Source organism: Dipodomys merriami, unplaced genomic scaffold (assembly GCF_024711535.1).
Source record: "Dipodomys merriami isolate MVZ:Mamm:240054 unplaced genomic scaffold, mDipMer1.0.p SCAF_7, whole genome shotgun sequence".
Lineage (NCBI taxonomy): Eukaryota > Metazoa > Chordata > Mammalia > Rodentia > Heteromyidae > Dipodomys > Dipodomys merriami.
In genome coordinates, this window is record NW_027206290.1 from 5,651,780 (window position 1) to 5,678,042 (window position 26,263).

The 26,263-nt window shown below is 39.3% G+C and overlaps 1 protein-coding gene across 2 annotated transcripts; it reads left to right on the forward strand.

The window, feature by feature from the left end:
- On the forward strand, positions 1–26,205 carry Lhx8 (LIM homeobox 8). 2 transcript variants are annotated; one of them, XM_070006302.1, is made up of 9 exons: positions 1–130; positions 2,101–2,187; positions 2,576–2,737; positions 6,629–6,750; positions 8,850–9,070; positions 9,568–9,671; positions 15,643–15,738; positions 21,861–22,044; positions 25,489–26,205. In XM_070006302.1, the coding sequence occupies exons 1-9, from the start codon at positions 50–52 to the stop codon at positions 25,563–25,565; spliced, it is 1,134 nt and encodes a 377-aa protein (XP_069862403.1). In that variant the 5' UTR covers positions 1–49; the 3' UTR covers positions 25,566–26,205. The 2 variants fall into 2 exon arrangements, with proteins under 2 accessions (XP_069862403.1, XP_069862401.1); XM_070006300.1 differs by lacking the exon at positions 1–130 and adding an exon at positions 326–394.
- Positions 26,206–26,263: the final 58 nt, after the last annotated feature.

Below are 26,263 nucleotides of genomic sequence, written 5' to 3' on the forward strand. Positions count from 1 at the left end.
GCCAAGGACCCTCCGGAGTTGGTATGTGACGAGCCGATCTAGCAGTGCCATGTACTGGAAGAGCGATCAGATGTTTGTGTGTAAACTGGAAGAAAAGGACGTGCCGGACCTAGCCGTTCCCCCCGAGAAGGTGAGCGAGCCGACGCCAGGCTGGACCCGTTGAGTAACAGTTTGCTCCAAACGCGAGTGGGCTGGGCTCCTGAACCAGGTTCGGAAACTACCTGGAACGGCCTCGTCTTCAGACCTCACCGCTTTTTTTTTTCTTTCTTTCTTATTACGTAGTAGCGTTAGTCAGTAATCATTACCTCCCCTCCCCACAAGCTCACTTAACCTGAGGCATGGAGACTGTAATTTGGGAGACGAAGCCTCGAGTCTAAGGCGCTGTCGGGTCCATGTGAGTCGTGCTTTTGTTCTCTTTGCCGTGGTGGTGATCGTGGTGGTCCGGGGGGGCGTGGGTTGGGAGGCTCGGGCGGCTGTGGGGTGGGCTCAAAGACGCGGATCTGGGCTCCGGGAGATCGCTGCCCTAGGAAGCTTGGTTGCTTCTAGGCGCCCATCCGGCCAAAGGGCCAGCGGGGCTGACGGCGACTCGCCGCGACGGAGAGGGACCCGTGGACCCAGGAAGGCCTCTGTATCCCCGGGCGGGCCCGAGGAACCCTTGGATTTTAAATCCCATAGTCAGCAAAGCCCGAGGCCCCGAAACCGCCCAATAGTTCGTCCCGAAGAAGGACGGACGAGCCCGGCCCCCTCTCCCCGCACGCACGCGGATGCACAACGTTTTTACGTTTACGACTCCATCTGCAGCCTGTTTTCGGGTCCCAGCCAGAGCCGCCCGGTAGTTAGTAACAAATACTTGGCGAACGTGGAGCTTTTCTGCTTAAATTGGCTTTGTCCGCGCGAGGACGTGGCCTGCGGGGCCGGGGTGGGGGAGGCCGCTGAGCGCGCTGCGCGTCGCGAGCGCACCCGAGGGTCCCTGGCTGGGGAGGGTCGCGGGGACCCTCGGTTTGGGACCGTATCTCACCTGGGGCTCTCCAGGGAAGGATAAAACAGAGAAGGCCAGAAGTCGGACGTGCAGACTTGTGGGGCGCTCGAGTTCGGGGGTCTTTTCATAAACTGGCAGAAAAGGCCCAGAGAGACTGGGTTTTCTTTCCAGGACAAAACTGCAGCAAAGATCTGGGAACACTTGGGTCACGGGAGTGGTTGCTTTAAACCAGTTCTGCCCGTGGTTGGGTGAGGTTGGTTGTGTGTTTTAATGTTTTGTTTTTTTATGTTTTTTTAAATGGGACACATTAAATTCAGCTGGATATTTTCTATTATTCGACCCGCTTTTTGCGCTGGCTAAAAATAATCCTTCAGCAGCTCAAATGTTGACTTACTGAGCAATAAGTGGCAATTTACACCTTAAAGAAACGAGTGTAAATCACTCAGCGCTCTAATTGCTGTAAGTTTACGAAAGAGCCGCTGGCTGGGTTTGAATCTGAAGCATTTTCATTCAAATTGTCATCGGCACAAACACCAGGCTTCTTAAATCCCGCTGTAATTAGTTTTCAAGTACCCTATTAAACCTCTTCACCTTTCGGGCTATCCTACTCAAAAAGCCCCCTTTTAAAAAATATATGTGTGTCTTGCTCTTTTAATTGAGGTTATTAAAGAAATCAAGTCCCCCCCCTTCTTCTCAACCCTCTTTTCTTCTCTCCTACTTCACCTCCCCTCCCCCCGCCCTGCACCCCCTTTAGCCCGGTGTTCCCCGCTTGGCGATGATTGACGTCTAGAAAGAAAACGCTTTGTGCAAGGATGATTGTTATTAACTTGTTATCCCTGGCGGGGGGGGGGGCGCGTGTTCGGGAGAGCACTGGGGACCCGGAACCCTAGGAGCGCCCGTCGAGTGGTGGCCGCCGGCGGCCCAGGAGGGAGGCTGCGCGCTCTTCCCGCCCCCTGCGCCGCGCCCGGGTCGGGCGCCCAGACGCTGCACGCGCCCGCCGGCGCGCGGCCCGTGCCCCGGGGGCCTTCATTAGCTCGCCCCGCGTGCGGCAGCTGCGGGCCTCGTGCGCGCTCTCAACTTCCGATCTGTTTCTCCCCGCGCGCCCCGCTCCCGCCCCGCAGTGCCGCGGGCTCATGTCGGAGGAGTGCGGGAGGACTGCAGCCCTGGCGGCCGGGAGGACTCGGAAAGGCGTCGGGGAGGAAGGACTGGTGAGTTTCAGGGAGGTGACCTGGGGGAACCGCAGGACCGGGGGCTGCGGTCCCCGAGTTCTTTCACAGGCCTAACTGGACCCACGTAGTGCGGTGGAAAACCGGGAGGGTGGGTGGGAGCCTTTGCGGTCCCCCAGGGGCCAGGCAGGCCAAGCTGGTGAGGCTCCTGCGGTCCTGGAGGTCAGGGGGTCGGAGACCCCAAGAGGGTGCCTGGCCAGAACTGGGACCTGGAGGGAGAAGGCTAGAAATGAGACCTCGTGAAGCGTGCAGGGGCGGGGGGGGGAGCTCATGCAGGAGGTAGAGAGAGGGGGGGTTCTGGGGGCGCCCCCATGGGTAGGTGGGATGCAAAGAGGAGGGTTATTAGAACGGCTTGCGTGGCTTTCTTCAGGTGAGCCCTGAGGGAGCTGGGGACGAGGATTCTTGCTCCTCGTCGGCCCCTCTGTCTCCCTCGTCCTCACCCCAGTCCATGGCCTCGGGCTCCGGCTGCCCCCCTGGCAAGTGCGTCTGCAACAGCTGCGGCCTGGAGATCGTGGACAAGTACCTTCTTAAGGTAAGGTGGGGCGGCCGGCTCCAGACTGGAGCAAGGCCAGTGGGGTTAGAAGCTGTGGGAAAAGGGGAAAGTTATACCCCCTCCTTCCCCCAACCACACACACACACCCCGCACTCCCTGCAGGTCTTCACCCAGGTTTTCAATCAAAGCTGTGGACTCATCTCAGCCAACGAGCCCGGTGTAGGCAGACTCGTGCGGTTTCGTAGGAATTCGTAGGACTCTCTACATTACGGAATGGGAATGGTGTCGATCAGCCAATTTCCCAGGTGGATGTGCTGGAATCAGCCTCCTGCTTGTAGAAGGGAAGGGGAAATGTTCACCCACTCTGAAACAGCTGTCTCCCCAACACACACTTAAAACAAAACCTTTGTTCCCTCGAAAGTGACTGGTCTCTCCACCCTAATATTCCCGTGTTCCTCTCACTAACTGGTTTTCCTCTGCAGAGTCTCTCCTTTGGTGAGAGCCACTGGAAGAGGCCCTGAAAAATCTTTTCTGGATGTGTTTTATAGAGTCATGTTTATTTACAGTTATCTGGGAACTTTTCCAAAGTAAAAGTTTATAGAAGCATTCAAATAAGAGCTATTTCAATAGCTTTCCGCTCTTATTAAGCCCACCCGATGCTGCTATTATGTCCTCTCCAGTGCTTAGGAGAAAAAAGAAAATGGATATAAAGTTAGGCACACACACACACACACACACACACACACACACACACACACAAGCGCCTCCGATGAAGTGTTTCAAGTGGTGGTTTGAGAGTTGGCTGTCTGTCTTAATTTGGTTTGCTTTTCTGTTACAATGTTGTGGGGGGAATTTTGGAGTAGAAATTCTGGCAGCCCACAGTTATCCATGTCATTGCAGGCAGGATCATGGTCCCATGTGTCTTAATCCTAATACATTGGGCTTTCAACTTCAATAGCTTTTAAAAACCACTATGTAAAATAATGGTTTCTCCTATACGGAATTAGTTACAAGCCAGTTCACTTTCTGTTCCTTTCCCACCATGCTTAAGTTTTCAAAAGGATCAATTATGGAGAATATAAGTTCAAAAAGAGAATTAGTGGGTTTCTTTACATTTGTATGTCAACATCCAAAGCTGCTTTGTCTGTAAATGGGAATGCTACCCTACACAATCCAGATATAGCACCGAAAACATTAGCAAAACACATTTTAAAATAACTAAGTTAACCTCACGTGGTGGTCGATTCTTCAACGTGACAGATAAATGCAAATTATCTTTAAATCTTTATTCTCCACATTCCATTTTTAGTCTTGCTCAACCTGAGCCTTTGATGTTTAAAATTATCTTTAAGATAGAAGCTTCATGGCCCAGTGTGGACCCCAGTACTTTGGTTAAAGACATGTGTGCATGTGTTTGTGTGCACGTGTGTTGTCCCTGAGCTTTTTTGTGATTAAGGCTAGCATTCTATCACTTGAGGGCCAACTCTACTTCCAGCTTTTTGTGTTTAAGTGGGGATAAAAGAGTGTCATGGATTTTCCTGCCTGGGCTAGCTTTGAACCAAGATCCTCAGATCTCAGCCTTCTGAGTAGCTAGGATTATACATAAAAGCCAGTGGTACCAGGCTTAAAATCTTATTTTTAATGAAGCTCTCACTAGTGGTTAAAACTGTAAGAACATTTCAAAATGTATCTTCATAGCACAGAAGATAGTTTTGAAATAGCTAACATTTTGTAAAATTTAAATATTGCTTATTTTCGTCTTAGGTGACCTATTTTTATCTGAGTTGCATAGAGCTCTCTTTTATGGTAGAACAGGAGACTGAGTTCCTAGCTTCCCCATACACTGTGAGCTTGTAATCTTCCAGATAAACTTGAATTCAAACTTACCATTAGCTAAACAAAAATTAGAACTAGTATAAATACAGTTTTGAGGTATAACTATCATAGGAAAAAAAATTTACCTTGTGAAACACCATAAAATGGAATTTGAAAAGTACAAGAGTAGATAAAGGCACATACTCCTTCACATAGTACTTCAGTGTCCTGTCACTTGGGTAGCTGTCTGGCCTCGCCTTAGCCCTATATTTAGGCACTAACCAGCTATTAATATCGGGTACCACTACCCATGTACAGTTTCCAGAATCTTCTCTCTTCATTTTACTTCTTGACAACAGAGTGGAATATTCAAGAACTTTGTTTCTATTTTGTGCTTTGAAGTAAACTTTGAAGAAAGCAAATCAGGTATTAGATTTGGCGTTTGGAAAGAGAGAGGTCAGGAGAAGAGAAGAGAGAAAGAGCGTGAGAAGCTAGGGCTTGATTATGATTGAAAGAAGGCACTGCATAGTGGAAAGCAACAGGAAACCTGTAGTTTGATGCTTTTCACTAATTGGGTACATCTTAGGATATTGTGAGGAAAATGTATTTTTGTTTTCATGACAGTATTGATCATAGTTAATATTTCAGTTTTTTCCTGGTTTCTTTTTATTCATTCTTTGTTATTTTCCAACACTTCCCTAATGCTAAAAAAATATAAAGACCAAAACTTTAAACTTTTAAATTTTCATTGAAAAAAATGAAGCTTTCATTTATACTTTGGAAAGAGACACATAACTGTAACTGGAAGCCAACAAACCTTTTCCCCCTTCAGCTTGAAAGCACTTTTTGAATTTAATATAATGAAAACACGTTGAACAGTAGTTAGAATGTGGCAATCTTTGGATAGAATATCCCTTTTTGTATGAAATTATGCATCTAAAGCCAAATCTCTCAGTAATTTGCTTTTGTATTTCAGTTATTCAATCCATTTATATGATGTAAATGGTGATTTGCTCTTCTTTTATGGAAATATAATTCAGATAGCACTCATCTTTATTCTTTTTTTTTTTTTTTTGGTCGGTCATGGGGCTTGAACTCTGGGCTTGGGTGCTGTCCCTGGGCTGGAGCGCTCTACCTACCGCTTGAGCCACAGTGCCACTTCCAGCTTTCTGCTGGTTTATTGGAGATAAGAGTCTCATGGACTTTCCTGCCAAAATGAGGATTCCTTCTATGGATGGCCAAATTGTAAAGGGGAATTAATTATGATTTGTTTTCTGAACTGATAGATCTTACATCTGTTTAGAGAGAAGGTCTAAGCTTTCCTAAACTCTTTACTATCTCTCACTACCTGCAGTATAAGTGGAAAATAATACTTCAGTGCCTTTTGCAAGCTGTTATAATTAGATTTATTTTTTCTCCTCTAGCCAAATCATTAAATAGGTTCCCCCACAAAAATAGGTTTCCCAGTCCTTTCTTTTTGGCTCTGCAGCTTCTCTATAGCTAAGTAATGCTGGAAAGGAGTCAGCACTGCCTTCATATCAATATTTACATTTACCTTAGAATTTCTGGGTTGTTCAGGAGAGCATAGTATTCTTTTTTTAATTAAGGTGAGAATTTTACAAAACTACTTTCATTTGCTTTTTTATTGCCTTTAATTGATGGACAGTTTATATTTAGCCAAAAAGTACATTGAAAAGGGTGTGGATCTTCCTTAACTACAGGTTTCATAATGGGAAGAACTTGGGAAAAGCAAACACCAACAGTCTCTATGTAGGACTTTAAACAGAAGATGTTTTTCTCCTGTGTTCATCAAGGTTTGACTTAAGAAAGAAAAAACATTTTAAACAACCTGAATTCTTCAAAGAAATTTAAAAAGCAAGCCATAGGAACACAAACACTGGTATGCAGTAGTGTGATTTTTTTTTTTCTGCTTAGAGTCTAAAAGCAAATACATCCAGATGCATTCTTAGGTAAATGCTCATGTTAGGAAGGAAGCAGAGCATATGTTAGAATACTACAGGGCCAGCCTTTCACTTTCCTCACACATAAAACCAGAAAGTGCTTTTTTGCAGCGTGGTATCAGAACAACCACTCACCTGCCCTCTCCCTTCACAGGTAAATGATTTGTGCTGGCATGTCCGCTGTCTCTCCTGCAGTGTTTGCAGAACCTCCTTGGGAAGACACACTAGCTGTTACATTAAAGACAAAGACATTTTCTGCAAACTTGATTACTTCAGGTATACTATTAAACTATCTTAGTAGACATTTGAAGAGATGACTAGGCACAAAGCATTTTGTAATAGACTTTTTCTTGTCCATATTGCTTATTAAAGCTCCATTTTTTCTACAGAACAGATTAAAATATTTTTGAGGTATAATTTTTGTTAAAACAAGTGTGTGTTTCTCTCTTTTAGGAATTCTGTCCACAAAAATTAATTTTAAATAATACTTCTACTCTGGAGGACAATAATTTTAGGTACTAAAAACAGGGAACCTTCTTTGCTATGCAAAACTATGAAATATAAGATGACTTATTGCGACAATACCCCTTGTTTGGGGTAAGTGATCAAATAAAATAAAATCATTAACAGGAAAAAATGAATATTGTGTTAAGGTTTAACCAATTTACTGCAGAATGATCCCCAGTTACACATCTGTAAGATTCTGTAGCTTTGGACACTATTGTCAACTAAATTTTTCAGAAAAAACTGACCATTTCAGTGTTATAAATATACCAAATTAATCTGCTTAAAATACTGATCTGTTCTACAATCTCTAGTTTGTGAGACTATATTTGTCCCAGATATTAAACATAACATTTTCTCCCTGTGATCTGTTTACAGTTATTTAAATATAAAGTCTCTCCTAGGATCTAACTCGGTTTCTTTATGTACAACTGTCTGGAAATAGAACTGCTTGCAAGCATGACTTTGAAAATGTCAGACTTCTTTTGAATTTCCAACAGAACCATGTTTTTTGTTTGTCTATTTATTTTTGGTGGGGGAAAAAATCCTGTTCATTGTGAAATTAAAACTATATTGTAAAGTTTGTAATACTAATTATATTGTCTATACTCCCTTTCAAAAAGTGATTTCAGAGAGTTTAGCAACTGATTTGAATAAAATTGCTAAGCAATTTAAAGCACTTCATGATGCCCAGGGCCCTTCATCTTATTAAATCACAGAACTTTGTAATTATCCCAAATGTCTATTTCTCATTAGGATTACTCTCCATTTCATCATCAGTAATATGATAATCATAATTTTTGGTAGCTTAAAGCTGTTTGAAAGATGTGGTCCTAAAATCTAGTTCCTTGGGATATTTAATTCTTTATATTTATTTTCTGAGATTTATTTTTTGGATCTCGGTGTTTGATTAGTTTAATTTACATAAAGATATGTCTATGAACACACACACACACACACACACACACACACACACACACGCACGCACACACACACACACACACACACACGCGCACTCCCCCCCCCAGTCTAGTGTGATAGGAACTTGCCAGGCCTGGACCATGACCGTGATGAGAGATAGAACATCTAGCCTCTCAGACTAGAGGAAAAAAAATACTTCATCTAGCTCTTAGTTTTTGTTATGATTCACTTTTATTCAATGTCCTTCCTCCCATGGATAGTGAGGCAATCTACTTTGTCATGAATGAGAAAATTCTTGATTTTCTTTTTCCTCACCCTTGTAGGGTGAGGACTTCCTATTTTTTTATTTATCAGTATTTTCTAATTTAAATATTTTGACAAAATTATTTAAAGCTCTTCCTAATCATCTCAATTTTGTTTTGTTAGTTTTACTTTGGGGTGCTGGGGATAGACCTAGGGCCTGGTACATGCTAAGCTAATTCTCTTAACAATAAGCTACAATACCCAGTCACTCAACTTGATTTTATACCAACTTTGAGTTGGTATACTTTCGTACTTTTAGTCTTTTGTTCTGTAGTGTGGTGGTGGTTGTGTGTATGTGTGTATGCATGTGTGTGTTAGACCTAGATAAATTTATAAACACCTTAATATTTGATAAAATAAGAGAAATATTCCATTCCGTGTCTTATTTATTTTAAAAGAAAATCTCACCTTCCTTCACAGCAACACTGAGGTTTTATTTATAAGAACAGATTTGAATTGTGACCCTGTGTCAAATCTTGATTGCATACCATATGTACTTTTAGATAAAAAATTCCTTTGCATTTTTGAAATACTTAGATACTTAGCTTATCCAAGTGATGTAAGAGAACGTGTTAGTTTAGTATTAAACTGATACATATCTCATCAAGCACTGGAATCTTCACCTCCTGCCCTTCTGTTTACTGTAGAAGGTATGGAACTCGCTGCTCTCGATGTGGAAGGCACATCCATTCTACTGACTGGGTCCGCAGGGCCAAGGGGAATGTCTATCACTTGGCGTGCTTTGCCTGCTTTTCTTGCAAAAGGCAACTTTCCACGGGAGAGGAGTTTGCATTGGTGGAAGAGAAAGTCCTCTGCAGAGTGCATTATGACTGCATGTTGGATAATTTAAAACGAGAAGTAGAAAATGGTAACTATGCACTTAAAATACTTTTTCAGTCTTTTGGAGCAGCAGATACTGGGATAAAAATGATTTTTTTCTCCAAGACCATCTGAATGCATAGTTAGGTGCAAGGGATAATTGTGAAATTCATTAAGCACTGTATAGTGAGTAGTGATCTCCATCTATATTACAGGGAAAACTGCCATACGTGCATTTAACTTGGTGCCATAGTGTCAGGCAGCAGTGTAGAGCTAGAGTTCAGCTTTTCTTTGGGTAAACAAATTGTTTCATTATATTTGCCTTCTAGGGATGGACCTTCCATGTTCATGTCTAATATGCAATCCTATAAATGAAACAATAGTTTCTGCTGTGTGGCTGTAATATGTTTTCAAACTTGTAGGCTTTTACAGTTTAGAAGATATATACAGTTTCACAACAAGTTGAGATATACAAAAAGATTTATTACTGTTCCATCGATAGCCCCATTTGTATTACCAATACATGTGGTATGTTTTACAATGCAGGTAATGGAATTAGTGTGGAAGGCGCACTCCTCACAGAACAAGATGTTAATCACCCCAAACCAGCAAAAAGAGCTCGGACCAGCTTCACAGCAGATCAGCTCCAGGTAGACTTGACAAGGAACTTATGATTTTTGAAGCCCCTCCCCACCGAAACAAAGCAAAACAAAACAGAATAAAATAAAATAAAAAGTAATTCCTATGCTACCTAAAAACATTGTTATGTGTTCTGAAAGGTAAACCTATGTTTGTTTTTTCAAAAACATAACTTAATGAATGTATAAAAACATACTTATTGCCCTAAAACATACTTATTGCAGCACCATGATATAAATGCTTTAGTCAGGTAAGATTTGTTTCCTTGGGATCCTTTGGTATAAATATCAAAGTTGAAACAAAATGTTGAACTGTTCTGACTTCCTGATAACATGAATCAAACTCAGGCATTTATATTAACATAATTACAGAAGAAGATGAACTATTTTCATACTCAACAGAAAGAGACCAAATGAGGGTACATTGTATTGGACAAACTACTGTCAACCATTTTTTTTCTTGTTTTGGTAGGCTTCATGCTTGCTAAGCAGGTATGCTACCACTGAGTCATGCCTCTAGCCCATATTTTTGCTGGTTATTTTGGGATTGAGCCTTGCTTCCGGTCCAGGTGTAAGCCTATACTGTTATCTGCCTGTTTTTTGTTTCCCATATTAGCTGGGATGACAAGCATATGCTACCACCCTAGTTTCTTCACCCAGTCTCAAGCAGTGTACTGCCTAAAGATGGCCTGGAATTCTAATCTTCCTGTTCTCAGTCTGCCACAAAACTAGGATAACTCACATTCCTCACTGGGCCTGACTATGGGTGCAGAAGTAGGTTTCAAGAATTTTTCTGCCTAAGCCGACCCCAAACTATAATCATTTCATTCTCAACTTTCCAAGTAGCTAGGATACAGGTGTGAGTATAGTGATGCTTTTAATGGAAAAGACTTTTTTTAAGTACAAAAGAATGGAGCATTTATCAGAATCAAAATATACTAGTTGGTTTCAAACAAGTAGTCCCTTTCTTGTTTGTAAAAGTAGGTAAGAGGAACAATTCTGTAATTTCATGGTTATACCCTCTAGAAAGAGAGGAATTGCCTTCAACTTAGTTGTTGTAAGTATTATTGTCAGAAATTTGAATTATATAAATTGTGAAGAAAATAATTGCTCTTTTTTTTTGTGGGGGTGGGGGGGTCCGGTCGTGGGGCCTGAACTCTGGGCCTGAGCGCTGTCCCTCAGCTCTTCAGCTCAAGGATAGCGTGCTTGAGCCATAGCACCACTTGCGGCTTTTTCTGCTTATGTGGTGCTGAGGAATTGAACCCAGGGCTTCATACATGCAAGGCAAGTGCTCTACCACTGAGCTACTTTCCCAGCCCTGCTCTTTACTTTTTAAGTTTATACATATAATGATTCTTTCTGGCATTTTTTTCCAGGAAAGGAAATCACATTTTCTAAATGATTAATGTGGCTATGGCATTTGTTTTATTTTAAAGAAAAGTAGCATTTATTGAGCAGGTACTGAGTACTTCTGAGTACTTCACCCAGAAGTTTTAGTTCAGACTTTAAAAGACAGTTAGGCAATGTTAATAAATGGATGAAAGTAATGTTTCCAAAAATTATATGGAGTATTCTAAGACCCACCAGTATTTAAGATGGATATGATAAAAATGTTTCATGAGAGAATTTTTTTTGAGAAATAACTCTGGATGTGACATATCTATTCTAAGGGAAATGGCCATAGAGAATACTCTTGCATTATAATCTAGATCCATTCAGAAAAACACCTCCACCCAGATAATTATTTTAAATATCTTAAAGATTTGTAGATTACAAATGAAAGGTCAGGCAATTGAGAGGAATACCTTCCTTTGAATTTTGCTTATCTGGGTAAGATACCCAGATAAGCAATCTCCCATGGAGATCATACATGCCCTAACTTAGATATGAGGACTTGTGGGGGCTATGGAACAACTCCCAGGTGCCAAAAGATGTTTGGGTTAAAACAGTCTCTGATGTAAGTGCATCTGTTTTTAAAAATGGGCAGCCATGTTAATAACTACAAGGTGTATAACTATAATTTGATGTCAACATTTGTTACTAAAGTTATAATTGTGAAAACTTGAAATCTTTGTAGGGTGTGTGTGTGTGTGTGTGTGTGTGTGTGTGTGTGTGTGTGTGTGTGTGTGTGTGTGTGTGTGTGTGTGTGTGTGTGTGTGTGTGTGTGTGTGTGTGTGTGTGTGTGTGTGTGTGTGTGTGTGTGTGTGTGTGTGTGTGTGTGTGTGTGTGTGTGTGTGTGTGTGTTCGTGTGTTCATGTTCCCTCTTGTGGGAAGCCAATTATGGTTAGTAATTAAAGGAGAATATTTGTGGCAGTCTTTCTGTGTTTTATGCCAGGCATCGTATCTGTTACCTTTTTTGTTTTTAACATGTTAACAATTTCTTGATGTAGGTAGCCTCTCCAAGAGGTGCAGGAACTTCCCTCAAAACAGAACCTCAAGGGAATGGGGGAGATACTATCCTGATTCTGTTTCCCAACTTCTGATCTGACAATTTGGCTTGATCTCGCAGCAGACCAACAGTGAAAATATGCCTTACCTAAACTCCTCTCAAGTGCCACAACAGCAGCTAAAATAAAGGAGAGAAACTAACTCTCACAGATAAGGCTTGTAATTGTAAATTGCAAATGTTCAGAAAATATTTCAGCCATGATTTATTACACATGTTATGAATCATTGTTTTTAAAATGTGTATCAGAATAATCCCAGATTGAAAAAGGAACTTTCAAAGAATGTTCTCATGTATTCAATATTTATTAGTATTTACGTTATGCCACAGATGGCTGCAACAAATAAGATACGATGCTCAAGTGCTTCTTCATAACTTAGGAATGTGGAATAGCTGTTGTTAAAAAATAAAAAGCCTCCAACTTGAACCATTTACTCTGGCAGACCCTCTAATGAATCAAGCAGTTTACCTTGTTGACAAATTCCCCCACATTTCAGAAAGCTAAATATATTCGGTTATTGCTTGAATTCAGCAAAATAATAAAATCTTGTGTGTGACCAATGAATAAGTCAAGACTGGCCATGCAGACCCTCTTTTAGATGGTAAAGAGATAAAGTGAGATGAATAAATTATTTTTTTCTGAAATTCTTCTTTAAACATTCAAGGGTAGGAAAAAATAGCTTTAAGACTCAGAAAATGTGTCCACAAATAGACTTCTAACACATGCTCTGTTTACAAGAATGATATTCTGGGGCTGGGAAGGTGGCTCAGTGGTAGAGCGCTTGCCTTGCAATTCATGAGGCCCTGGGTTTGATTCCCCAGCACCACATAAGCAAAAAGAAAAAAGCCGGAAGTGGCACTGTGGCTCAAGTGGTAGAGTGTTAGACTTGAGCTGAAGAGCTGAGGGACAGCACCCAGGCCCAGAGTTCAGGCCCCACAACTGGACCGCCCCTGCCCCCAAAAAAAGAATGATATTCTTAAGCAGGCGTCAGCAGTTCACACCTGTAATCCTAGCTACTCAAGAGGCTGAAATCTGAGGATAGTGGTTCAAAGTCAGCTGAAGCAGAAAAGTCATGAGACTCTTCATTCCCATTTAGCCACCAAAAGGTAGAAGTGAGACTGTGGCTCAAGTAGTGGAGTGCTGTCCTTGAGCACAAAAGTTCAAAGACTCTACTCAGGTCCTGAGGTTAAGCCCAAGGCCAGAAAAAAAGAAGATATTCCTTCTAATATAATTTGCTTATTGTAGTCAGTGATCATTACTATTAAACATGCCAGGGATAGCTCCTTCTTTTCATCTGTTTTCAGATTCAGTTGGTCAGCTGCTACTGTATACAGAGAGGAGCCACACTCCCTGACTACATTTGCAAAAGGAGTTGTTTTCAGTAGCATTGAGTCTGCAGAATAGTGACACTAGGTAGAAATTTAAAGGGTCTTTCCTTTCTGGTGAGACTAAATAATAATCTGCTGACAGCAAGATCAAAGACTACATATCTTTATATTATTCTAATTCTAAATAATCCATGTTGATTAAAGTTCCGCTTTATTCCTTGATGAGAAATTGCTTTATTTAATGTAACCTAGTTGCATTATTAGACTTACAAATTTGAAATAAATCCATAAAAACCATTTTGCTTTTTTTTTACAAGCAAATGCCCAAATATTTCTTCAGCTTTTTCTTTTTGAAAAATTAAAAAAAAGCCATAATTAATTTTTTCATTCGTCCTTTCTCTTTAAGATATTATATGTGAAACCACATTTGTACAAACCCAATCCCATTCCCATAGGAAGCACACTATGAGTAGCAAAGGATTAAGTAGAGAAATTATAGGTGTTAAGTTTTTATGCCTATAAATAATTTTAAAAATAGGTTCAAGTTACGATGAGCATATATATATATGTATGTATATATATATATATATATATATATATATATATATATATATATATATATATATATATAATGTAGTTGGTTGGGAATCCCAGAATACTTAGTTCTAGAAGAGTCCCTATTCAGAGAGATCTTCACTACAAGGTGCAAATGGTAAACCTCGTAAAGTTCCCTGGAACTACATTGGACTTCGCTCACACTCCAGAGTCTCCTCACATTGTCAAGTTTTCTTCTGTCATCAGTGAAGTGCATGCTTCTCATGACTGGCAGGGAGCTTAACTCTCAGGGATAAAAGAGTAAGGCATGACCCCAGCCCTGGTAACTCCCTATCTTGCAAATAGACTTGTAAATAAGTTGTTCAGCTACTCCATGCTGGTGCTGTAGCAGATACTGTTCCAGGAGCACAGAGAATGCTGTTGAATGATCTACAGCCAACAGTGTGGTGTGGATAATTTGGGTATCCAGGCCTCTGGACAAGCATGATCATGTTGGGTGACTGAGTCTCCTCCCTCTTTGTGACAGACCTTTTCTGTTTTATAATACTCCAGTTGAGTAACTTCTGGTAATAAAAACAAAAACAAAGCTCAAATGTCTCACTTGACTCCCATAGTGATTCCTTTTTCTAAGAGAATCTTAGGCCTTTGTGTTCACATATTTTCTACCTTCTTTCCCTTTCCCTTTTATTATATGTAATTATTGGAATGTCTTATACTTAAGAAAATTAAGACTGAGGGTGTTTCCCCCCCCTTTCATGTATCAATAGCTGGTAGCAATTGGTAGAGTAATTAAAATCTGAAGTTCCATATCTGTCACACATGAGCTTTTAAATATATAGATATTTAGACTTTAGTAAACTTTTATTTTGATGTTACTACGATTCAAATGTAGGGCCCCATCCTTGAGAGGTAGGTACTCTACTAAAGTCATAACCAAAGCCCTTTTTTTCTTTTTTTTGCCTGGGGCTAAACTGAGACCAAGAGACTATTTATGATTCCTGCCTATTTTGGTTTTCACTATCATGCCTTGTTGGTGTGTTGTCTGGGCTGGCCTCAAACTGCCACTCTCCTGATCACCACCTTCTGAGTAGTACAAACATGAGCCTCTTCATTCAGCCCTACCCTGGTAAATTCTTACTTAGACATTCTTTTGCATAGCTAAATGTTCCTTGCCCCTAAAATGATGGAATCACTGCAATGAAATGGACTCAATTTTGAGTTACATACCCATGAAAATTATCAAAGGCACTGAACCTATTTAGGCTTAGGAGACACTGGGGAGTATGATTTTTTAAAAAACGTATTTTATTGCTAATGCTGAAATATTTAACAAAATAAAACTCATGTCATGTTCTATCCATTGCATTTGTGAGTTCTAAGCATGGGGGAAAAAGGAAAGGTAATCTTATTTCTACAACAGAGAGCCTAGGTTTTGTGTTGAAGTGGATTATTTGTGTAAAAGATCTCACCATAACAGCTAGCTATAAATTTATAAAGTATGCCTTGTTTATCATTTATTGATTTTCAAGTAGTAAAATATAAGTATCACATTTTCTTGTATATGTCTTCAGTTTCCAATCAAGGGCAAAGAATTGAGCTGCATATTTTTTTAACTGTTTATTGCTTAATTTCTTTTTTTTAAAAAAAAACCAGGTTATGCAAGCACAATTTGCTCAGGACAACAACCCAGATGCACAGACCCTCCAGAAACTGGCAGAAAGGACAGGCTTGAGCAGACGAGTGATACAGGTGATTATCTTCAAAGAGTTCTGATTCTAGGTTTTTATGAGTGGGCACTCTGAAGAATTGTGAAGAATTCTCAAAACACTATCTTCCTGTTTAAAGCCTTTTTATACTCTAAATCTAGAAGGGAGCACAGGTCCTTGCATATGCCAGAAGTCCACTGAGCTACATCCCTCGCTCCTAAATCAAAAGTTTTAAGCCTGTTAATTAGCTTGCCTATATTAGGCTGCCATTTGTCAAATGACTCTTTGTATATTTTAATTCACCCTAATGTCCTCAGGCTAAGGAAGACAACTGCATTTCCAAACATATTCCCATTTATGGTGAGTGTTCTTTTCTATTTTTCATCAGTATGTGTGTAAAGAGTGCTCTTGACCTTTGCTAAAGTTTTGGGGAGAAGGAAATGTTGTGAATAAAGCTAGGGAAGGAAGAATTACAACAAACTTACAGAAATGGACAAATATATGTTGGGAGAACATGGAAAATGAAATAGAGGTGAATTTGTAGAAGCTACAAGTTCAGAGTTTTCTTGAGCAGAAGAAATCTATGATGTATGATTTAAGAAGAGAGATAGTAACAGTATTAGATGGCTGAAAAGAGGCAGACAGGTTGACTGGGATACCCAAAATAGTTGGGGGTTTTAGAAGAGACTTGACTGGGATAATGGGCCTAGAATTTATTTGAGAAACATTAACTGTACAATGATGGCAAGGGCTGGATACTGGAGAGATGAGAACAAAAATTAAAGACTATAATGGAGAAGCAGAAGTTAAAATATCTATGGTTGTGGTGGTACCCTTGCAGGAATATTAAAGTCAAAAGAAAGCTTGATTGGCTGTTGAGAGGGAAATGGAGTCCCCATCCCCATTTTTCAAAGCTGTGTTAGTCATGCAGTAATGGTGGTGTTTAGTGTGTAAACAAGCGTTTGAAAGGAAGAACAGGAGGCTGAGATCTGAGGATCAAGGTTGGAAGCCAACAGGAACATCCATTAAGTCTCTTATCTATAAGTAACCACCAAAAAGGTAGAAGTGGAGTTGTAGCTTAAGTGGTGGAGCACTAGTCTTGAGCTCTCAGGCCCTGAGTTCAAGCCCAAAGACTGGCACAGAAAACAAACAAACAAAAAAACCAAAAATAGAAGAACAGGACTCAAGCAAAAAGATCTAATGTCATGAAATTGAATGGTATTCTTCAGAGAGAGAGACAGAGACAGAGACAGAGAGAGACAGAGAGACAGAGAGAGTCAGAGAGACAGAAGACAGAGACAGATCAGAGTATAATAAGTTAAGGACGGACTTTAGGGAGAGATTTAACAGGATTTCTAACAGTCAGAAGAAAGGATATTTGTGCAGCAGGGCCTGAAGAAGTAGGATGATGCCTTCTAGAAGTGGAGGCCAGGGGAAGGGGAACCAATAATGTATATGGAAAACAATTTTCAGGCATACTCAAAGTTCCAAAAAGTTTAGGAAACTAAATTTTTGAAGTTTGGCTGGGGTAGCTGAGTGAAGTCCTTCATTGGCTTTCTATTGAATTTCTTAAGTTGGGAATATTTGGTATTCTTGAGGAAGCAAAGTATTTCAGGTGAACAGGTCTTTTGTGCAGATAGGAAACACCTGCCAGGGTGATTGTATCTCTGAAGATTTAAGTTCTAAGCACTGTTGGTTGACTGCAGAGTGTTGAGACTCTCCTGGAAAGCTGGTCCCCACATCCTCTGCATTCTTCAGATGTTCAAAGTATTGGGTTTATCTTAGAGTGCCAAGTTTTAAAATGAGACTAAAAAGGATCCAATTTAAAAAGGAGTGCTGCCTTTAAGGAAAGGCTGAGAGGTTTAGAAAAGATCTAGAAGTCATTTTATAATCTGAAAAATAGCAGGGATAAAAGAAGGCCAGAACAGGATAGACATGGTATATGCAGAATAGGTATCTTTAAATATGTGTGAAATGTGGTCATGCAAAGAACATACAAAACAGTACTAGTGTGCATGCATAGTATAGTGAACCTTCTTAGGCCACTACCATGAATGAAGTAAATTTCCTGTTTCTCAAAGTAAAATTTCCTTTGTAGGTAGGTCAGATTTAATGATCCAAGGTTTCTTTCTTAGTTATGACTTTGTATATCCATGGCATTGGTGACCTCAAGTAAATCAGATTCATGACAGTTATGTTTTAGACAATTTTAGTTGGAAGCAAAGGAGGATGGAGAGTCTTCTTAGAATATTTCTTATAATTTGAAGGGAGAAGGACGTTAGACAGCGTTTATGTTGTAATTTCCAGGTATTCATTTAGGTCAACAGTAGTATATGCAAGTTAACTTGATCCCAAGCACTAAAATTTGGAGAATATATTTTTGCATGTTAGCTTTTAATATGGGAAGACTAAAGACTGGGTATTTTCATGGGATGATAAAGCTATACTAACATACAAATGTGTATATTATGTATATGTGCATATGCACATGTAATTTAAATACATAGTCCTTGGCAGTATTTTTGAAGAATCCACTGCTGTGATAATTTCTCTCCTTCAGTTCTCTTCTGCATGTTGGCTTAATTTTAGTCTGCTTCTAGTATGCACACTATGTCACCCAAAGATTAGGGGGAACAATTGTCTGGCACCTAGAGAGTCTTAAACTTTATTAGTTACAAGTTGACTTAATGAGGCATATGTAACCGAACAAACTGTCATTATACCAAATTCAATGAAAAACGATGGATAATTTTAGTTCTTTCTAATTCTCTGCATCCATATCCAGTCATTATTAATGTACTTTTTCAGATAAATGAGTTATGAATTGTATATCTTATAAGAAGAGTGTCAAACTTGCTATTTTTTTAATCAGCTTATCAAGATTACTCTTCCATGCTAAGGTCTATATCTGAGCCAGGTGTGGGGATACATGCCTATAATCCCAGCATTTGGGAGGTAGAGTAGGGGGATGGAAAATTCCTAGCCAACCAAGGCTACATAGTGAGACAGTATTTCAAACAGACACATTCTCTGTATCTATTTTATTTTTTTATGTGTTAAACATGGTATAAATTATTTGACTTCTAATTTATCACTCTCCTAAAAATGCTGCCATGAGCCATGTTGTACATCTTGCTTGCATGCATGTTAAATAGTTTCCTTAGGAAACCTTTCTGAAAATGAGATGATCAAATCAAAAGTAGAACAATTTAAAAGTATGCAAAAATTAGCTTTCAGATAGTTAATACCGATTTCTTCTGCCCAGAGCTACATACAGGAGTTTTTTCCCCCGTCAATTCTTGAAAATTCTATATACAGTCATTCTTTCTATATCCTCAGTTGTTAAAAAAAGACAATGCAATTGTTTTTATTTCAACTTGAATGTATCTGCCTATTTTTAATGTTTTAAAATTGTATGTTTTCAGCCTACCTTTCTGTTGAGTAATTTCTTTTTTCTCCATCCTGCTAATTTTTATCAGTTCTTTCAATCTCTTCTAATTTGTATTTTTCTAAAAGAATTTTTATGATCTCTTAACCTTTTAATAGTTTCACCCTTGTTAATTTCTCTATCTAAAATGTATAACTTGTCTTTTTTAAACATTCATAGTTTCTATTATTTACACTGAAACTTATTTTTTAATCTGGATTGGTTCCATGTGAGGCAGACATTTACTTATTTTATCTTTAATTATTGACTAATTTCTCCTACATCAGTAATATTCATGGGGAATTTTATATGAATGTCCCAGAAATTTATAATTTTATCTCATATTTATCTTTTCATTAGTTTTCCAAAGGATTCATTTTACAAATTGTTTTTACATTATGATTCTCTGGCCTGCTGCTTGTGTAGTGGATTTAGGACTCAAACACTTTTAAAGTATTTTGTGCTCAGAAGTTTTTAACTCTTATTAGAGGTTTGCAAAGCAGAAGAAAAAAAGTTAGGGTGGAGGAATCAGAAGGATTTGTTTTTCCATTGAGAAGGGTTGCATTCTTGTCAAAAGTTTTTTTTTTATTCTGATGTCTGGAATGTTTGGCTATAATTTGCTTGTCCAGTTACATGATACTTTGTGTTTGCAAATGCTCTCTGTGCTTGATTACCCATGGATGGTCCTCCAAGAAGCTACTTGAATTAGTATTAAGGTAGTCATTCTGCCTTTTATGTCATACATTCTTCATACTTATTTTCAAGGTCTGACTTTTTTTTTTTTTTTTTTTTTTTTGTCGGTCGTGGGGCTTGAACTCTGGGCCTGAGCATTGTCCCTTAGCTCTTCAGCTCAAGGCGAGCGCTCTACCACTTGAGCTACAGCACCACTTCCGTTTTTCTGGTGGTTTAATGGAGATAGGAGTCTCACGGTCTCTCCTGCCCGGGCTGGCTTTGAACCGCGATCCTCAGATCTCAGCCTCCTGAGTAGCTAGGATTACAGGCGTGAGCCACCAGCGCCCGGCCAAGGTCTGACATTTTTTGTTTCAAAGAAAAGATCATACTTGGGATTTTTGGTATCTTATTTTTACAACTGAGTCGACTTTATGCAATATATAAATTGAGAGAGCTTTGGAGAAACTGTGGGAGCCAGAGTGAAGTATACTGAGTTATACGGAATTGTCTGGGCTGTGTGACTCCTGGGAAGGGCAGGTGGCAGTACTTCCCATCTCCAGTTGAGAATGTGAGAGCTCCTGTTTGGGAGAGGAAGGCTGCTGATGGCGGTGGCACGTAGTCTTACAAAGCCTGGGGTTGGACTCCATATAGGTATTTCAGAGTCTCATTCCTTCTTTGATGTCAGCTAAGTCCCATCCTGAAGACATTCCTTACATATTATCTTCAGCTACTTTCTCACTATTGCATAACACTTTGCATCACTAATTTTTATTCCTTTAATCCTTTGGGTTTATATTTTGCCAGCCCATTATTTTTGAGTCCTAATAGCAGGGTGTGTCTTTGAATTGAGTTCAAACCTTTCCTATATACATTCTTTGCAGCTTCCTCTGTTCCACATTCATCAGCCCTGCTTCCCTACGCACCAAACCAGAACAGAAATTATGCCTCTGTTCTCCACCCCCCCCCCCCCCCGGCTTGTTCCCCTGATGCCAAAGTTTTCTTATCCTAAGTCTCTGAAGCTTCGTACCCCTTCTCTTCAATTTTCATGACACCATTGTTTAGAATAATGACCATTAAGTGGTAGATGTGTTTTCAGTGCTGAGGACCGAACCCTGAGCCTTGGACGTACTAGCTAGGCAAATGCTCAACCAGTAGATTACATTCTTAGTGTGTGATAGATTAACACTCTGTAGTCAAGATTAATTTCATGGTAGGAATTTATTATTATTTTATAATAATAAAATTATAATTTATTATTAATTAATTTCTGGAAGCATTCTGGCAGTTCAGCCTCACTCATTCGGACGTGGATTGAAACCTTGCTTTTCCTGTATTTGTTTCATTTCTGCAAAGGAGTAGATAACAAGATGGTTAGCACTTTATGTCTGGTGAACTATTTCACCAGTGAGTATTTAATGCTATTTAAACACTACTCATTTTTTTTCTTATTATAGACCTGACCTTAACATGCTTCTTAGGGAATAGTCTGTTTATTCACTAGGAGAAATTGAACTCAGCAGGCTGGAATGTGACTGGAGTAACTGAATCAGGAGGCTTGTAGAAAGTGTAAAGGTCTCAGTAGGGATTTTAAATCATTTGAACAAGGATTTGAAATAAGACCAGCAGGTGTCTAAGAATATATTTACTTTGGTGGTGTATTTTTTAAAGTTCTGGCTAAAAGGGATGGTTCTATTTTCCTTCTTTCCCAAATGCCAGCAGTAAAACCAAACCAAAACACCTCGAAATTCTTGAGCCCTTTTTCCACCCATGTCTCTCCCCCCACCCCCGTTTTTTGTGTGTGGCCTTGGTGCAGACGGGGCAGGGGGGGGGGGGAGGAGGAGGGGGGCGAGTGCTTACATAGTGCAGAAAAGACTAATGTAGAAGAGGTATCATCTAAGAAAAAAATAACTGCTGTAATTTAGATCATATCTGTCTACAAAACGTTTAAAAATTTTACTCTGTGCCAGGGTGATAATTGGGGTTGTATTTGCTTTTTGGCTGAGGTGGTAGTGTGCTCTGAAGCTGATGTGTGACTCAGCTACCTTGTTCTTCTCCTCTGCTCCCAGGTGTGGTTTCAGAATTGTAGAGCTCGCCACAAGAAACACGTCAGTCCTAACCACTCCTCCTCTGCCCCCGTCACAGCAGTGCCACCCTCCAGGCTGTCCCCACCCATGCTGGAAGAAATGGCCTACTCTGCCTATGTGCCCCAAGATGGAACGATGCTCACAGCCCTGCATAGCTATATGGATGGTAGGTATCCCAACATCTAGCCCCTGTCTCCCAATCAGTAACTGATAACTTCTACTATTAGATTACTGACAGGATTTGTGTCATAAAATATTACCTCAATAGTCAACTGAAAAATAATATAGGGGTTACAGCAGAGAGCAAAGTAATCCAAATGTTCTCATCTCTCTGGGTATACTTTCTTGAATGAGTTTAATATCCACTGTACAACAAAAAAATGCAAATATTAGTCATGATGACTGTTAGTGCTTGATTTTTTACCAACAAAATCTGTTTTGTTCTTTTTATTTTCACCTGATAAATATTTAAATGTATTTAAAATCTTTAGATTGGTATTTATTAAACTTTGGTAAAGATTCTTACAAACCTGAGCACTGAGCTTGATGAATAAGGATTGTGCACATGCCCTATGCATGGTACCCAAATGAAGTAGTAGAACATAACAAGCACCCCAAACATCTCTCTCAATCATTACTCTTTCCTTCCTCTTTAACCAATGCCTCAGTTTTGCCCCTTTTTGAGCTTTATCTTAATTGAGCCATACAGAATGCATTTTCATAAGTCTTGCTCTCTTAGGAGAGACTCAATTAGTGTTGTCTTGATAGTTGGGAGATTTGATGATCTTATCATGATACAGAACTCCATTGTAGGAATCATATGAGAGTGTATCCTTTTATATTGGATAAACCTTTGTGTTTTTTTTTAAATTTGAGTATTTGTAAACATGCTGCTGTGGACTTTTTCCTGCATGCCTTTTGGTGCACAGTAATCCCACATTCTAGTTGGTATGTGCCTGGAGCAGCACAGAGGGTCACAGGCTTAGCACACACTTAACTTCAGGTAGCTCTAACAGTTTTTCTGTACTTTACACTCTGACCAGTAGTATGTTGAGAGTTCCAGGTGCTAAATGTGATGGAATGTATTATTTTTAGTCAATTTGAATGTAGTATAGTACTGTCTTATTATGTGCTTTTCCCTCATGACTGATGAAATTGAGAGTTTTCCACCCCTTTGGATGTTTGTATATACATCATCTTTGTGTGTATTTTCTTTTGGGGGTTGATCTGTTCATTTGTGTTTGTAAACTAGTTTTTATTAATAGAATTTGCAATGCACTTCTGATAATTATGTGCTGAAAATAATTTGAATTTGATGACTCACCTTTTTCTCCTCTTTTGATGGAATGTTTTGTGAAGCACAGGTGTGTGTGTGTGTGTGTGTGTGTGTGTGTGTGTGTGTGTGTGTGTGTGTGTGTGTGTGTGTGTGTGTGTGTGTGTGTGTGTGTGTGTGTGTGTGTGTGTGTGTGTGTGTGTGTGTGTGTGTGTGTGTGTGTGTGTGTGTGTGTGTGTGTGTGTGTGTGTGTGTGTGTGTGTGTGTGTTTCTTTATGTCCTGGGGCTTGAACTCAATGACTTGCACTCTCATTCAGTTTTTGCTTAAGGCTGGTGCCCCATCTCTTGGCCATAGGATTTTAGTTAATTGAATATAAGTCTCTCAGACTTTTCTGCCTGGGGGCTGGCCTTGAACCTCAACTTTCAAATCTGTCTCCTGAGTATCTAGGTTTATAGACATGTGTCACCAATAGCTGACTACAAGCTCTTAATTTTTAATAGAGTTAATGAGATTTTTTTCTTGCAGAGGAAGTATTTTTTGATATCCTGTTTAAAAAATTGTACCAGGCTGGGAAGTTGGCTCAGTGGCAGAGTGCTTGCCTTGCACGCATGAGGCCTTGGGTTCGATTCCTTAACACCACATAAGCAGAAAAAGCCAGAAGTGGTGCTATGGCTCAACTGGTAGAGGGCTAGCCTTGAACTGAAGAGCTGAGGGACAGCGCCCAGGCCCAGAGTTCAGGCCCCACAACCGACAAAAAACAAAACAAAAAAAACAAAAAATTATACCAACTCTAAGATATTTTAGTTTAAGACAAAATAATCTTTCACATCTTGAGTAATTTATTCCTAAGTATTTTTCCTCTTCTTTTTTTATGTGTTTGGTTTAAAAAGGCTTTATTATATTGTGCCTGGGTATACAACTTAAATATGAAGTTTAGTATCTTTCAATATAAAGCCTCCTTAGCTCTTCTTCTCTTTGAATTTATTTCTGTCCTTAGGGAGGAGGGGGGAATCACATTTTCTGGCTTTTTGACCTATGTGGTTTAGAGTAGATATTTTCTTCTGACCTATCTTCTAGTTTTCTAATTCTCTGTATATCTAAACTCATAGTATCAGTTGTGCTTTTCAACTTGAGAATTTCTATTTGTCTTCTGACATCACTGTTTTGTTATTTCTTTTCTGTTATATTAATTAGAGTGATACTAAACTTTGTTTGATACTCCTAATATCTATCTCTGTTCTGTTTGTTCTTCTTCTTTGTTTTTAGTCAAGTCATGTCTTTAATTCATGCCTTATCTTTTATTTCATTTCAGTTGTTAGGTATAAAAAACTAAAACTAACTTGAGTCTCTACATTGTCTTTGATCAGAGGTGATTATTTTTAGCAGCATAAAGTTGGGCTAAGGGGAGATCAACTGAATCCAGTTAGTTCACATGAGGCTAATATATTTCCATTTCATAGAATTTTTGATGTTTCCTTTTGGGATCTCAAGTGAAAGCCTGAGTTTCTTTTGTTGTTGCTTGTGTTTTGGTTTTCCACTGCAGTGGGTTCTGATCTTTGACTTTTGTCCCAAACGTCTGAAGTCCAACTTATGAATGCTAAACTTTTCAGCCAGTGAGATATTTCTTTATGGTGGAAAGCAGGCTCGATTTTCCCACCTCCTCTTAGATTTGCTTTGCAATTTCTCACTAATTTGGCATGATTTAGATGCCTTCCAATAGATTTTCTGTATGCATGTATATCCAACTTTCCTACTTGCCCTCAAAAGAAGGTTCAGTTTGAAGCAATGCAGGTTTTGCTGAAAGCAGAACTTTAAAAATTTTAGGTAAATAAAAAAATCAGAGCCTGTTGTACCATTGTTGCCATTTATTATGCCACCGCTGATAGTGTGTGTGTTCATATGAAATATTACCGTGATGCTTGAGCCAAATATGTTTTGGTATATGTGTAAGGAGGAGGTAGTTAATTATTAATAAAAGAAACTGGGGGAGTCACTGTATGACATCTGCATGTGAACATCAGCCATGTCTCTACAGACAAAGCTCACCACATGATTTTCTAGCTGCAGGGTAAAGTGCAGTGAATGGAGTATTAACGGAGTTCATTAAAGTGGCAAGTAAAGATTTGGAGATAAAATGCTTCTTGGATTCTTAATAATGTTCTCATGTGCTGAATGAGATGATGTTCCAGCTGAGGTCAGCAGGATGAGTGGTGCTCAGTATCCTCTACTGTAATGAGTGAAGAAAACACATTGCCGACGTTTGCTCTTGTTTGTTCTTCTACTAGTTTTATTCACCCTAAAAAGACTGATCCATAAATTTTGTTTCTATTTTGTAGCTCATTCACCAACAACTCTTGGACTCCAGCCCCTGTTACCCCATTCAATGACACAACTGCCAATAAGTCATACTTAAATTCCTTTTTTTTTCAGGGAGAGAAATGATTGAGGATATAAACTTGTCATTTATTATGTATAAAATAGCATTGAAAATATATTAATGTTAATTTTTTATTTAAAACCCAAAGCATTTCCAACATCACTTTGCTGCCCAGGTATGTATCTATAGTTGGCCTGCAAGACACTTTTATTGACTCTTCATTTTTTTTTGGTAAAACTTATGTTTACAAGAAGGAAGCAAATCAAAATCATTTTTTGTATTGTCTGGAAATAGTTCACTCTAGCGTGTATCTGTTAATTTATTTGTCATCAAAAGAGCACTTTGCCTAAAAGAAAGGACTGACAAGTGTGCAAAATGTTTACAATCTTTTGTGAAATTGTAGTTTATCATTAGTTGGTATCTGTAAGTTATTGTTATAAATATTATCTGTATTTTTTGTTATATACAACTTTATACTTTGAAGCTTGTATCTGTGAATTTGCGACTGAAATTTGTTTTGCCAATGTTTTCTGAATGAATTGGACAAAGCTTCTGTTGTAGCATGCCATGCAAACACAGTACCATGTTATGGTTGAGGAGTTATCGATGTAAATAACAGTATAGTTTAATAAGCCCACCATTCTAAGTTTATTAAACATTTTCCATTCTTGTGAAAGTTTTAGCCAACTTGTCTTTTGTGTGTGTGTGTGTGTGTGTGTGTGTGTGTGTGTGTG

Bases quoted from the DNA above. Each gene is read 5' to 3' on its own strand.
- Lhx8 (XM_070006302.1), top strand. From the start codon at position 50: ATGTACTGGAAGAGCGATCAGATGTTTGTGTGTAAACTGGAAGAAAAG. The intron at 2,188-2,575 runs GTGAGTTTCAGG...GGCTTTCTTCAG, and splicing joins GCGTCGGGGAGGAAGGACTG to GTGAGCCCTGAGGGAGCTGG. The intron at 15,739-21,860 runs GTGATTATCTTC...CTCTGCTCCCAG, and splicing joins TGAGCAGACGAGTGATACAG to GTGTGGTTTCAGAATTGTAG.